The following is a 15,631-nucleotide window of genomic DNA, read 5'->3' on the forward strand; positions in this document are numbered from 1 at the left end:
GATTTTACATCACACATACACGAATTTTTTCAAAATATTTATAGGCATGAAATCATTACATTACCTTATCTTTTGATAGCAAATTACTCAATGGTATTAGTCAATTTAACATAATTACTTGTTGATTTTGAGACATACTTTATATCTTAAAGCTTATTTCATTCCCAAATGATTCACCTTAATTATCTATTATCCATAGAATCCATGTTTATTTTGTTTATATATTTATAATTTATAATATTTTTTCTTTATAATGTAAATTGAATTTAATATAATAATAAAATCTTCCTTGTCTAGTGACCATCATAAATAGTCACTCAATATAGATTGTACACTTGATTTAAGTTAATTTATGTACGTCCTACTTTAAATTTTATCATAAACACACTTAATACTTTTAACTTAATACTTCTCATCCAAACACACTATTACCTTGCGTTTGGATGAAGAATTTCAACAATGCTAAGAAATTGAAATGTATTGTATTTAAATTGCTTGCAATTAAATTCCCTTCATTTTTTAAATAACTTGTTTGGATAAAGAAATTAAAATATCTTACATTTCAATTTCTTGTTTGCATAAAAAATTAAATTTCTTATAATATAAAATTTCATTTTAACACTATTTATTTTAGGCTTAATTATGTTTTGAATTCATGATAAATTTAGAAACGGGTTCGAGGAATCAAATGGGTTGGGCCGGCCCGACTACCCAGCCAAGCTGGTTGACTTGACGACCCAGACGGGCCAGGTCGAACGAGAAACTTCAACAAATTGGGCTCGTTCGACCCGTCTTGGTTGTTGAGTTTGTCTTGTCCATCTTGGTCATTGAACCCATCCGACCCGTCTGGGTCGTCGAACCCGTTTGGTTCGTCGAGCTCATCCAACCTGTTTGTGTTGTCAGGCAACCTGCTACATCTCGATCGTCGGACTCGCCCGACACGTGTGGGTCATTGGGCATGCCCGTCCTGTTTGAGTTGTCGGGCCCGTCCAACTCATCTTGGTTGTCGTGTCAACCTGGTCAATCTTGATCGTTAGGCCTGTTTGGCCCGTCTTGATCGTCAGGCCCGTATAGTCCGTCTTGGTCGTCGAACATGTCCAACTCGTCTTGATTGTTGGGCCTGTATTTATCAAAGGGCCCATCTGACTCATCTTGTTCGTTAGGCCCGTCTTGGTCGTTTGGATCGTCTTGATCATCGGGACCCCCCGACCCATCTTTGTCGTTGGACCTGTATTTATCAAAGGGCCCATCTGACTCATCTTTTGCGTTAGGCCCATCTTGGTCGTTTGGATCGTCTTGATCATCGGGACCCCCCGACCCATCTTTATCGTCGGGCTTGTCCGACCTGTCTAGGTTGTCGGGCTCGCCTGACCTATTTTTGTGTCAAGCCAGCCCGATACCTATGGGCTGTCAGGTTGGCCCGACTCGTGTGAGTCTTTGGGCCTGCCCGATCCGTTTGTGTCGTCGGGCCTACCCGACCTGTCTCGGTCATCGGGCTTGCCCAATCTATCTCAGTCGTCAGGCCATTCCGGTTTTTCGTGGTCGTCGAGCCCACCCGACTCGTCGAGTCGTCAGCCCGACTCGTTGAGCCTACCTATGGACTAGGTCAAATTAACAACTTTACCAAAGATGTCTAGAGTGGGAGGTGGAGTGAGAAGAATTTATAATTTGACCTATTTTAAGGGTATTTGAATTTCTACTACTTTAGCTAATTAAAATACTTCAAAAAATTGTCTGCATTTCAAATATTTTTTAATTTCTCTATCCAAATAGAAGATTTCATCACAAGAAAATATAAATTCTTGAAAAAAAAAATGAATTGGTTCAATAAAATGTTCTATAAAAAAAATGAATTGCTTCCTTAAGGTTCAATGAATAGTTTAGCACTTTTGAAAGAAAGTGTTGATTTTAAGCCTAAACCTAAACCAAATAAAAAATTAATATAACATATGACTTAAAACCTTAATACAATAAATTTAATAATCTTCTATCTTATAATTTATCAACTCTATCTTTTCTATGTGACTCATACTTAAATTCACAAACACTTATGCATATCCATACACACATTCGTGCAACAAATTAAAAGCTAGCAAGACCTTATAGTCTTGTAATGTTTTCGAAATTATTACAAATATTAATATCATCAAACGTACGTATCTTTCTCTTTGTATCAAATTTCAAGGTATATTCAAGAGTTAAGGTAAAAAAGTGAATAAGAATTTTATTGATTAGTCATTGTTTCTATCCAAGTTATTTTTCTTGCATTGAAACATATTTTTTATTTATTTTGAAGTCTTTCTCATAAATATAAAAAATAAATGAAAATGTATTTTTACTCAAAACAAGGAAGTTTTAGATAATTATATGAAAGTAAATTTTAATTGTTGTAACAATTATTTAAGCACCGAATTCGACTGTTTTCTATTAAATTTATAATTTTTAAGAAAAAGGAATTATTTAAATTGAAAATTGAAGAATATTGTTAGTTTGAATAAAAAGAAAAATCATACTTCTTTCTGAATAAAATATTTTAATTTTCTATTTTCACCGAAAACACAATGCATTTTCCACTTTCGGTATATTTCATTAAAATATTTGCATGTCTACTTTTGCAAAAAATTAATATATAAGTTACATAATATAATAGCAAAATGTGAAAAATCTAAAAAAATAAAACCATTTGAATTTGGGACCCTTATTTGAAAAAAAAAAAAACCATCACCCTTCAATTCTAAATATTTAAAATTAGAGTCTGAAAATTTACTTTAGATCATAAACAATCATACATTTTATTTATTTTAATACAATACTTTGAATGATAAAATAGTTTATGGTAATACATGATACATTATATATATATATATATATATATATATATATATATATATATATAATCTTACAAATACTTGAATTGTGAATATAAAATAATACTAAAATTAGATAATGCCAATAGACATTAGTTGTTGAATTTTGATACTCAAGATTATATCTCAGTTTTCAAATTTCATCATTCTAGCTTGTGCTGACTTCAATTTTTCTTCAATCTTAAGTCTTTCAATTCTTTCTTCTTCTAACTTTTCCAAAAGATCAGCAGTTTCTGGTTTCAATGGTGATCCTTCCTATATATCAAGATACAATTATCATTTGTAATAACAAAATAACAATAATTAAATAGTATTCAATATTTTCTATATATGCAAATATTTAATATAAAAACTCAAAAACACTAATATCATACTTTGATTGATGTTAGTGCACACCAGAGAGTTTAAAAATTGAGAAATAGTGCGAATGTAAAATTGGTGTGTTATGTAGAGATGATTTTTATAAAATCTAGGAAATTTTTTCAAAATGTATAAATTTGTTACCTGTGATTTTACAAATGTTTGATTGGTATATGATTCTCCATTATTCTTCGATATAACCATGTTTACAAGATTGAGAAGTTGTTGAACTTGTTGTATTTGTTTTGTTTCATCCTTGGTCTTGTTATTGAAAAGCACTTTGCGATTGTCACATTGGAGTAAAATATCCTACAATATTAAAATTCTTTAAGAATCTTCAAAATTTTAAATATATAATCTAAGAAATTAACACAAAAATAATATTAAATGAATGAGTAATAATTAAGCATGTATATGAAGAATGTCTATAATACAATAATTCTCAATTTATTTAACTATAATTTGTCTACAAAATATATAAATAAAAGAGTATCTATTTTTCTGATATGACCAATTATATATTTAAAAAAAAAATAGTCATATTATAACTACAAATGAAATATCTTGAATTTATTATTTTGAAAAAATTCACCATATACAACACTACCAATGTACTTGTTACTCCTAAACTTAAACATGTATATTCTAACAATGGTATGTTAAGAAATTTTAATCTAATATAGATAGATAGAGAGAAATAGAGATAAGGGAAATACTTTATTGGTAAGACATTACATCTAAATTTGAATAATGAAATACACATCATTATATTTAAGAGTTTCTTAATGTTCACACATATTCTCATGTAAATAATAATATGATAAGATACCTTAAGAGGTTGTGGACATTCTTGACCTAAATAATCATCCAATGTCTCTTTATTATATTCAAGCTCATCTCCTCCGGTGAAGACTATAATCATGTAGTCAATAATTTTGTGTCCAAACAAAGTTTGCACAACACGTAAAGTAGCTTCTTCCTCTTCCGAAAAACGAGTTCTAACAGAAAATACTACAAGAAGTGCGTGAAATCCATCTTTAGCCAAATCAATACATTCAATTATTTCTTTTCCAACAGAGTCACTTCCATCAAATAGTCCTACAAAACATAATTTTAGATTTTAGAATAAACTTTTTATGTTTATACATATTATTCAGTCTTAATCACAGTGAAAGAAGAAATTACTATACTTTTCGCATAATCACTTAATTAGAAACAAAAACAACATAATTAAAAAAATATCATCAAAACTAAATTAATATATATGGACGTGGACATAAACCATAATATTATTAATAACAAGTTGAAAACAAGAAAAAAGAGAGAGATAAGTATCTAAAAAGGATAGAAAGATTATGAGAACAAAATTAAGGAGTTAAGAACATAAACGTTTTATTTTTTAGCATCCAAAATAAATTTAAGCATTAAAACAAATTTGTACATGATAAAATTATCAAAAACATAGATTGAAGAAAAATATTAGTAGCACTCTTTCCAATATGTTTATTGTTATATTGGGTAAGTTTTATTTTTCAGTTGTTTCTTATTTAGAAGAGAGACTTATCAAAAAATTTAATTTTTACCAAATTTTAGCTATTAAGAAAGAGAATGGTGTTAACACTCTTCAATCCTGAAATAATCAATGTAATTACATTTGTTTTAAGTTAACTAAATACAAAATATTTAATAAATCACAAGTAAAGAATCACATGTTACCTGGAGTGTTAATAACATTAATAATTGATCCATCTTTTGTGATATTTTTTTGTAATTCACAAATATGTGACACACCAGAAGATTTTTTTCTTAGTTTAAAGACATTTCTTCCCAATATGCTATTTCCAGTTGCACTTTTACCATTTCCAGTTCGTCCAACTAAAACCAGTGTCTTCTCTTTGTTAAATAAGGGAATTTGTTCCATCGTATCAAATTCAGATTATAACTGCAAGTTCAAAAATAACTTAAATAAAACAATAGCAACACAACAAACATACATTTATAACAATTAAAAATATGTTAAAACAAACGAAAAAAAAAATCAAGCATAGAATATATAGATAAATGTGTATGACTGACCAATGAATAATTTGAAAAAAACGTAGTTTGACTTAAATTATTAACATTCATGACCAATTTATAGTTGCTCAAATAAGAACTAAACTTGTTTAAGAAAGCATAAATGAAATCAAAGCTTATTGAAAAGTTTAACCAAAGTGTGGTTGAAAGTAACAAGATAACAATATACTTGTGTGAAAATAACAAGATAATAATATACTTGTATAGAAATAACACGATAAGAATATATTTGTTTGAAAGTAATAAGATAATAAAATATCTAATATTGATATGTAAGAAAAGAAATTAATAAAGTATGGATAATTGTAAGTTACATCGGAAAGAGATGTAACATCTACTTCTTCAAAGAGATAAAAAATTAAATAAAAAAATGTGGAAGAAAGAAAGTTTAAGCTTGTAAAATTTATGTAAGTTTAGATTCACATATAATATTGTAAGCCATCTTAATAATTTCACATCGGGTAAAATATGTTTTTTATCTTGTAACTTTCAGTAAAAATTAGAATTAGTCATTTTTTGAAACTTTGGTCCAATTTAGTCGTTCAACTTTAGCAAAGCATGAATTTAGTCCTTTTAACAAAATTTTGTTAAGTTTATTTGACATTTCAAATACATTCATGATAGTATTTGAGTTTGCTTATACTGTTTTACACATTTCTACCTCAATGTTAGTTGAGAAACTCGTTTGAAACGTGAAATAAACTTACAACAATTTGATTTAAAAAACTAAATCCACCATTTCTAGAGATGAGAGACTAAATTGGTTCAAAGGTTTAAAAGTGGACTAATTTCAATTTTCACTAAAAATTAAGAGACAAAAAATATATTTAACCCTTATATATATATATATATATATATATATATATTTCCAAAAATACTGTTTACCAATTAAAGAGCTTCCACATTGGTGTTTGGAACCCATGATTACCATATTTATATTCCTGGCTGACACAAATTTATTTAAACTTTTAATTAGTTTTTAAGTCAGCATATAAATAAAATTAAGATTTTTTAATGGGATTACTATTAAGATATTTTAATTGGATTAAGTTGTGAAGTATGTGAATATATGCTAATATAGTATATTTTTATTTATTTAACTTTAATTATATTCTATTATCACTTATGAATTTGTCAGTTTGTGTGGAAGCACATATAATTGTTCTTTTAAAGCAAATATAGAAAATGTTATATATTTTGAGTGGAAATTGCACTATATTTGTGGAGGTAAAGATGCATACTATATTCTAGATTATCTAACACATTAGTTTCTAGGAATTCTAATACGTGCATAAGACTTAAGCTTTTGATAATTAGTTTTAAGTTAAAAATCTATCTATCTATAGATTCAGATACATGGGTGTACAAAAAAACTGTCAATTATATATATATATATATATATATATATATATATATATATGTATATATATAATCGAAAGCATAACTATGATCAAAAGAGTAATGATTTTTCTTTATTTTTTTAATTTATCAATTTCTACTAACTTTTTTTCTTGATTTTCACTCTATGAGTCAAGTATGTTTTTATTTTTCTTTTTGTCAAATCCATTTTTTCGTAGGTAATCACATTCCTACCTTCGTCTCACCAAAGTAATTTTCCTCTTCATTTAATTAAATAATAATTAATAACATTTTATTTGAAAACAATTACATCACTATAATTATGTACGCATACCAAATAAAAAAAAAATTATATCAGCTATCCCCATTACAACTTTCACCACAACATTTTTTTTTATCTCATGTTATCATCAAAATTTTCAATTTTCGTATTTTTTTAATTTATTAAATTATTAAGGGCTCGATAACATAAGCAAGAAAAGATAAACAAAAAATGTCAACAATTTATGTAAAATAACATTATTTTGATTTAATTTTATTACATTTTTATGATGGTGACCACTCCATTAAAATTTAACGGACTGTGAGAAAAATGAAAATTATTCATAACCAAAGATTAACGTAAAAAAGTCTTCTCCTAAAGATAACGAAACAAAAATAATTAGGAGTTTATAATCATTAGAATTTAGAGTTTATAGAGTCATCGTAATATAAGATTCCCAAACACATTAAAACATATACATCCTATTATTATATATCATTAATGGGGCAAAATTGAAACCGATAAGGTATCTTATACTTTTATTAATAATCAATGATATAATTGCTTAATAAGTACATACATTAAATTAAGGATTTCCAAATAGAATCTGAATATAGGACAACCCTTAATTATAATTGCTAAGAAAATGTTTAACATTTACCCATAAATTGAAACTATAAATAGAGATAGAAGGGGTGACAAAGGATTGTGGTAAGGATACATTCAATTCGACAAGACCCTAAAATATTTAGGGATTGAAATTGCTTGAATCATAAATAATCATACAATTTAATTATTTATTTGAATATAGTATTTTGAATGTTAAAATACACAAGCTTATGGTAATTCTTACAAGTCTATGGTAATTAATGCATCTCAGATATTAGTAACAACTAAATTTTGACAATTTTCTCTTATAATATAAGGTGACATTTTCTAGGTGGCTTTCCTTTTTTTCATTTCTATATTTCAAAACTACTTAGAAGATGTCATCTCATGTTGTAAGAGAAAGTTGTCGAAATTTCATTGTCCTAATGCAATATATATACATAACATTCCTTACAGATAATTGGATTGTGAACATAAAATAGTACTAAAATTAGAGAATTTTAGAAAATAGATTTTTACATATGGACAATAAATGATGAAGTATATGAGGTCTTGTATTTGGTAACTCTTGATTATACTTCAAATTTTTACTTTCATCATTTGATAAAGCTTGTGTTGACTTCAATTTTTTTTCAACCTTAAGCCTTTCGACTCTTTCTTCTTTCAATTTTTCTAAAAGATTTGTTGTTTCTTCTTTCAGTTTTGATCCTTCCTATATATCATGATAAAATTATCATTGTAGTAACAAAAGTACAATAATGAAGTAATATTCAATATTCATAATCATATTCTCTATACATGTAAAATACTTAGATATGAGTATATTATATTATATTTTTATCATAGAAGTATATTCATTATCGAAGTTATGATACCATCTGATATAAGGTTAAAAAGATACTAGACAAAATGAGTAGTTCCATTATTATGATTACTAGACAAAATGACTTCATCTTAATTTAATTTATCTTTTTTTTTCAATAGTCCAAAAAAAAAATCTATGAAAGTATTTAACATGAAAGGATAACATTTACCATATAAATTTGTTTTAGTTCATCATGTACTTTTGTTCGCATTATCATTTTAGTTTCTACTATTTTTTTAAAAAAATATACCTTTTTGTGGTGTGTATTTATAAAATTTAAGAAATGTTTCACAATTAATTATAACTTTTTACCTGCGATTTTATAAATGTGTTATTTGTATATGGTTGTCCATTATTCTTTGATAGAACTATGTTAACAAAATTGAGAAGCTCTTGAACTTGTTGTAGTTGTTTTGATTCATCCTTAGTCTTGTTGTCAAAAAGTACTTTACGATTGTCACATTGGAGTAAAATATCCTACAACAATATTAAAATGATATATAATTATAAAATATCTTAAACTAATAATAATTAAATCTTTATGATATACAACACCACCAATGTATTTGTCACTTTTAATTATATTTAATCCTTGATAACAAATTTTCATATATATAAAAAGAAGTTTAAATATAATATAAAGAGAGAAAGTGTGATAAGGGTAAGAACTCTATCCTAATAATTTTATGGTAATAAGTTTAAATATATTAAAATTTTATTGAAAATGACATCATAACATATTTCAATTTTATAAATGTTAACCCATGTTTTGTTATTGATGACTTTTATCAGTAAATTTTGTTTTGAAAAGGACCTAATTGAGACACTTTTTCAAAAGGTTGGGACGCAATTAATACCTTTTTAAAAGCAATACCAAACTGATACATCTGAACGAAAATGAGTATCATCCTACTAATCAAACTCTAAACCCTAAATTTAAATAATGGATAATACTACAAATAAAAGTTTCTTATCGTAGACATCATCCCATTTTTTTTTAATTTTGACCATTTAAGTATAACAACAAAAATTATTACTTAAGAATTATGAGAACAAAACATTATATACATTTATCTAAATGATAATATGATAAAATACCTTAAGAGGTTGTGGACATCCTTGACCCAAATAATCATCTAGTGTTTCTTCATTATATTCAAGTTCATCACCTCCTGTGAAGACTACAATCATATAATCAATAACTTTGTGTCCAAACAAAATTTTCAAGACACGTAAAGTAGCTTGTTCCTCTTCAGAAAAACGAGTTCTAACAGAGAACACAACGAGAATTGCATGAATTCCATCTTTAGCTATATCAATACATTTGATTATTTCTTTTCCAATAGAATCACTTCCATCAAATAGCCCTACAAAATGTGTTAGGTTGTAAATGTAAGATTAAATTCTTTATAACTATACATATATAGTATTTATGGTCTAACAACACAAGAAGAGCTCACTATGATTTCAATGAAATAATGGCTTATATTGAAAACAAAAACATCATAACTAAAAAAAAAATCACCATACTTTACAAAGACATCAAAATAAAATTAACATGTGTGCTTGTGGAGATAAATTATGTTATTATTGATGAAAATTTCAAAACAAAAGCAAGGACAAGTGATAACGTTTTTTTTCTTTAAATAAAAAAAATTATAAGAATAAAATTAAGAAATTAAATACAAAAAACTATTATTTCCCGCATACAAAATATATTTTAGCATTAAGATATATTTATAAAAGAAGAAAGAAAAAGAGATGGAAGAGAAATATTATCAACACTTTGTGTTATATGTTTATTATGGTATTGGACAAGTTTTATTTTCCAGTTATTTTTATTAAAAGTGAGATTTTGTTTTGAGTAAGTTTGAACTAATAAGAAAGAGAATATCTTTAGAATTCTTTAACATTGAAAAAAAAACACTATACATTTGTTTTAACTTAATTGAAATACAAAATATAAAATGAATAACAAGTAACTATAAATTACCTCGGGTATTAATAATATTAATAATTGATCCATCTTTTGTGACACCTTTTTGTAATTCACAAATACGTGACGTGCTAGCAGAACGTGTTCCCGACTTAAAGACATTTTTCTTCCAAAAATACTATTTCCAGTTGCACTTTTACCATTTCCGGTTCGTCCAACTAAAGAGTTAAAATAACCTAAATTAAACAATAACATCACAACAAATAAATATTTACAATAACAGATAACATGTTAAAATAATTCAGAAAAAAAAAATCATATTATTGAAGCAAATAATATATATATATATATATATATATATATATATATATATATATTTAAAATTACAATCACCTTTGAATAATTTCACCAAACTTGATTGTGTTTCAATTATCTAATTTTGTAAATCCTTTTATAGATGTTCAAGAAATTGAACTTTCTCAAGAAAATGTAAATATATTAAAAGAATAAAATTAAAGTGTGGTTGAAAGTAACAAGATAATAATATACCTATTGTAAAATTTTGGAAAAGGAATTAATTATATAGTGATAATTGTGAGTTAGAATCAAATAGAGATAAAATCTACCACTCCAAAGATTTCAGCAAATAGAAAAGTATTTGAAAAAATAATTAATAATATAGTAGTAATTGTAAGTTAGAATAAAAAGAGACGTGAAATCTACCTCTTCATAAACTTCCAGCAAATAGAAAATTGTGTGAAAGAATAAAAAGCTAAAGTTTGTGAAATTTCCAATTAGTTTTTCACAAATAATTTTGCTTAAGCAGTCACAATAATTTCACATAAATATTCCATTTTCGCAAATACTTCTTTTGCAATTAAATAAATAGCTTAGAAATTAGTGTTTTAAGTGTACATGTAAATAAAAATAATATTTTTTTAGTGCAATTAATATTAAGATATTTTAATTGGATTAAATTATTTTCTTTTAGAATCTAAACTCTTTCATAAGTTCTATATCTAAGAATATATATATATATATATATATATATATATATATATATATATATATATATATATATATATATATATATATTATTTGAATGAAAAATTTAATGCTTTTTTAAGTGTGGGGACCTAGTGGAAATTATCATCGAGCACTGGTATAAGCATGATTTCTAATTTCAAAAGTTAAATTGGTAGTCGTTTAGTTGAAAGTCGTCTCTGCGGCTAACGATTAGAGTATTCTTAGTACATGTTTTATGCAAATTGAATACTGAAATCGTGTAAGTTACTTACGACTTACCTCAACTTAGGTAATTTATTTTTAAATTTGTCTGTTTTGGTATTTTGTATAAAATTATCAAATAATTATATTATTTTGACTTTTTCAAAACTCTGGATCAAAATCCGCTATTAGTACAATTGAAACTATCAAGATATCTTATACTTTTATCAATAACCACTCATGGGATGAGATTGCTTAATAAGTGTATATATTAAATTATCAAGTATATTCAAGAGTTAAGATGAAAGAGTAGTGAATCCATTCATTCCTATTATTCAAACTATTTTTCTATCATAGAAACCTATTTTTTATTTATTTTTCAGTCTTTCTCTTAATAGTATAAAAAGTAAAAAAAAATAAAGTTTTTGATAATTATATGAAAGTAAATTTTAATTCTTGTGAGCTGTTTAAGACTGAATTTGACTATTTTGTATTAAATTTATATTTTTTAAGAAAAAAGATTATTAAATTGAAAATTGAAGAATATTGCTAGTTGAATAAAAAGAAAAGTCATATTCATTTTTGAATAAAATATTTTAATTCTATTTTTACCAAAAAAGACAAATATAAGCTATGTCTCCAAAATACAAAATACTTAATTTAAAATTTTCTCTTTGACATCGTTACGAATTTTGACATCTTACCATTTTAAATTTCATAAATCATTTGCCATAAAAATTTCATCTTTTTAGGATTGAAATAATGCATTTTTCAATTTTCCAAAAACTAACATATAGGTTACACAATAGCAAAAGTTTGAATGTGAAAAATCTAACAAATAAAACACTTTGAATTTGTGGAGTACTATTGGGAAAAACTTCTCCACCCTTCAATATGAACCTAAAATATTTAAAATTAGAGATTGAGAATTTTTCCTGGATCATAACATACATTTTATTTATTTGAATACAATACTTTAAACGGTAAAATACACAAGTCTATGGCAATACATGACACACATCATACATTGTATACACAAATAATGTAGTATTATACATTAAAATACTTGAATTGTAAAGATAAAATAGTGTCAACATTAGAGAATGCCACACATAGACATAAGTTGTTGAAGTATATGTGGTCTTGTATTTGCTAACTCATGATTATATCTTAATTTTTGAATTTCATCATTCAATGAAGCTTGTGCTAACTTCAATTTTTCTTCAATCATAAGTCTTTGAACTCTTTCTTCTTCCAATGTTTCTAAAAGATTTGTGATTTCTTCTTTCAGTTGTGATCCTTCCTATGAATCAAGATCAAACTATCATTTAACAAAATAAAAATAATTAAGTAATATTCAATATTTATACTCATATTCTCTACACATGCAAATATACTTAGATATGAGTACATTATTATTATTTTTTTTGTCGTAGAAGTACATTCATTTATGAAGTCATGATACCATGTGATATAATATTAAAAGATACCCAAAATTAAGAATGACAAAATCAATTCACACAATTGAATTCGTCCATTTAACATGATAAATTAGATAAAATCAATTCAACTTAATTTAATGAATTTTGTTTTTCAAAAGTACAACGAATTATTTAACATATAAAGACAACACTTACCAATTCATCTCGTTTTAACTCATCATATACTTTTGTTCGCATTTTAGATTCTACTTTTTTTATAAAAAAAAATCATTCTTTTGTGGTTTCAATTTTTTTAGAATTTAAGAAATGTTTTTAAACTTCATAAAATCCTTACCTGCCATCTCACAAATGTCTTATTTGTATATGGTTGTCCATTATTCTTTGACATGACCATGTTCACAAGATTCATAAGTTGTTGAACTTGTTGTAGTTGCTTCTTTTCATCTTTAGTCTTATTATCAAATAGCACTTTGCGATTGTCACATTGGAGTAAAATATCCTACAACAATATTAAAACTCTATCATAATCATCAAATTTCTAAAGTCCTACATAGTCTAAGAAATTAGCACACAATAATATTAAATGAATGAATAATAATTAAATATGTAATTGAACAATAGGTCTATAATATTATAATTCTTCGATTTATTTAAATATAATTTGTATACATAATATAGTATTATATATATATATATATATATATATATATATATATATATATATATATATATAATGAGTGTGTTTTTCTAATATGACCAACTATAATTTGTTTAATTTTGATTAGTGATATATATGACCAATTTTTCTTCAAATGAAATATCCGATTTGGTTAACAAAATTCATCATATACAACTCTATAACTGTATTTGTAATTTTTAAAAATTAAACATGCTAATAATCCTTGATATCAAGTATTAATACATATGTGCAACAATATTTTTTAATGGTATGTTAAGAAATTTAAATCTAATATAAAGAAAGAGAGGATAAAGGAAATACAGTGTTACAACTAAATTTGAATAATGGAATGATACACATATTATTGTAGTTAAGAATTTCTTAGTGTCCATATAATCACATGCATTTATTTTTCTAATTTTGATCTAAGAATTACAAGAATAATACACAATTTAAATGATAATATGATAAGATACCTTAAGAGGTTGAGGACATCCACCTAAATAATCTTCTAGTGTCTCATCATTATATTCAAGTTCATCTCCTCCAGTGAAGACTAAAATCATGTAATCAGTTATTTTATGTCCAAACAAAGTTTGCACGACACGTAAAGTAGCTTCTTCCTCTTCAGAAAAACGAGTTCTCACAGAGAATACCACAAGAATTGCATGAATTCCATCTTTAGCCACATCAATACATTCAATTATTTCTTTTCCAACAGAGTCACTTCCATCAAAAAGTCCTACAAAACATATTAGCTTTTGGATTTAAGAATGAATTTTTAATATCACTACAAGAAAAATCTTAAATGATGACCAATTTTATTGACCAAAAATATGCTTAGAGATCAATTTAGAGGTCAATTTCCTAATTAGAGAACAATTTCTTTGGTAGTTAAAACCTTGGTAGCTAATGTTAGTGATCAATTTAGAGACTAATTCATAATAGAAACTATTTTAGTTACCAATTTAGAGATCAATTATAATATTTTGAAACTATTTTAGTTATTAATAATTTTTAGTTTATAAATTGGTATCTAGATTGGCCACTATACTGACTAATCATTTTTTACCACTAAAATTGGTTATTATTCAATGATTTTCTTATAGTGTATGCATACACAAATATTTATGGTCCTCGTAGTGTAAAAAGAAATCACTATAATTTTTAATGACATAAAGGCTTCGACTAAAAACAAAAAGGGTTAAGTATGCTTTTACTCAATGAAATTTGACACAAATGAAATTGATCGCTATCTAAAACTTCGATACATTTTGGTAAGTTTCATTTTTCAATTGTTTCTTACTTAGAAGTTATCAAAACATGTAACTTTTTAACAAATTTTTGCTAACAATAAGAAATATAATGGTGTTAGCACTCTTTGATCTTCAAATAATCAAGGTAACTACATTTGCTTTAACTTAAACTAAATGCATTTGAAAGTAGCACATATTACCTGGAGTGTTAATAACATTAATAATTGAACCATCTTTTGTAACATTTTTCTGTAATTCACAAATATGTGATTCACTAGAAGAACGCGTTCTTAGTTTGAAGGCATTTCTTCCAAGAATGCTATTTCCAGTTGTACTTTTACCATTTCCAATTCGTCCAACTAAAACTAGTGTCTTCTCTTCATTAAATAAGGAAATTTGTTCCATCGTATCAAATTCAGATTGCAACTGCAGGTTGAAAAACAAATTAAATAAAACAATAACAACGCAACAAACATACATTTATAATGATTAAAAGTGTGATAAAACAATTAAGAAAAATGTTTTGAAGCATAAAAGGGTGTGTGTTTCTAACCTAATAACATGAGAAAACCTGGTTTGGCATGAATTATCAAGATTTCATAACCTTTTATAGTTGTTCAAGTAAGAAACTAAACTTGTTCAGAAAAGCACAAGTAAAACCAAAGCATATTGAAAGATATAACTAAAGTGTTG

At 25.8% G+C, this 15,631-nt stretch overlaps 3 protein-coding genes and 1 pseudogene across 3 annotated transcripts; all 4 read right to left on the bottom strand.

Moving 5' to 3' along the window:
- Window positions 1-1,020: 1,020 nt before the first annotated feature.
- Window positions 1,021-1,492, bottom strand: LOC114181606 (prostatic spermine-binding protein-like). Its single transcript, XM_028068110.1, has 2 exons — window positions 1,480-1,492; window positions 1,021-1,367 (listed from the first exon to the last, which is right to left on the bottom strand). Exons 1-2 carry the CDS (start codon window positions 1,490-1,492, stop codon window positions 1,021-1,023), a joined length of 360 nt encoding a protein of 119 aa, XP_027923911.1.
- A 1,418-nt stretch (window positions 1,493-2,910) lies between these two features.
- Window positions 2,911-5,388, bottom strand: LOC114174161 (immune-associated nucleotide-binding protein 9-like). The gene is made up of 5 exons (XM_028058941.1): window positions 5,304-5,388; window positions 4,944-5,169; window positions 4,057-4,325; window positions 3,372-3,536; window positions 2,911-3,122 (listed from the first exon to the last, which is right to left on the bottom strand). The coding sequence occupies exons 2-5, from the start codon at window positions 5,146-5,148 to the stop codon at window positions 2,994-2,996; spliced, it is 768 nt and encodes a 255-aa protein (XP_027914742.1). The 5' UTR covers window positions 5,149-5,169; window positions 5,304-5,388; the 3' UTR covers window positions 2,911-2,993.
- Window positions 5,389-7,510: 2,122 nt separating this feature from the next.
- LOC114181617 lies at window positions 7,511-10,589 on the bottom strand (annotated as a pseudogene).
- A 1,908-nt stretch (window positions 10,590-12,497) lies between these two features.
- LOC114175805 (immune-associated nucleotide-binding protein 9-like) lies at window positions 12,498-15,613 on the bottom strand. The gene is made up of 5 exons (XM_028060613.1): window positions 15,492-15,613; window positions 15,139-15,364; window positions 14,159-14,424; window positions 13,338-13,502; window positions 12,498-12,864 (listed from the first exon to the last, which is right to left on the bottom strand). The coding sequence occupies exons 2-5, from the start codon at window positions 15,341-15,343 to the stop codon at window positions 12,658-12,660; spliced, it is 843 nt and encodes a 280-aa protein (XP_027916414.1). The 5' UTR covers window positions 15,344-15,364; window positions 15,492-15,613; the 3' UTR covers window positions 12,498-12,657.
- Window positions 15,614-15,631: the final 18 nt, after the last annotated feature.

The sequence above is a fragment of the Vigna unguiculata genome, chromosome 1 (assembly GCF_004118075.2).
Source record: "Vigna unguiculata cultivar IT97K-499-35 chromosome 1, ASM411807v1, whole genome shotgun sequence".
Taxonomy (NCBI): domain Eukaryota; kingdom Viridiplantae; phylum Streptophyta; class Magnoliopsida; order Fabales; family Fabaceae; genus Vigna; species Vigna unguiculata.

Excerpts from the sequence above, each read along its gene's own strand:
- LOC114174161 (XM_028058941.1), bottom strand. The coding sequence starts at position 5,148 with ATGGAACAAATTCCCTTATTTAACAAAGAGAAGACACTGGTTTTAGTT. Across the intron at positions 4,326-4,943 it reads TAATGTTATTAACACTCCAG|GACTATTTGATGGAAGTGAC; the intron begins GTAACATGTGAT and ends TATGTTTTGTAG. Across the intron at positions 3,537-4,056 it reads AATGTCCACAACCTCTTAAG|GATATTTTACTCCAATGTGA; the intron begins GTATCTTATCAT and ends TTAATATTGTAG.
- LOC114175805 (XM_028060613.1), bottom strand. The coding sequence starts at position 15,343 with ATGGAACAAATTTCCTTATTTAATGAAGAGAAGACACTAGTTTTAGTT. Across the intron at positions 13,503-14,158 it reads GATGTCCTCAACCTCTTAAG|GATATTTTACTCCAATGTGA; the intron begins GTATCTTATCAT and ends ATATTGTTGTAG. Across the intron at positions 12,865-13,337 it reads AGACATTTGTGAGATGGCAG|GAAGGATCACAACTGAAAGA; the intron begins GTAAGGATTTTA and ends CTTGATTCATAG.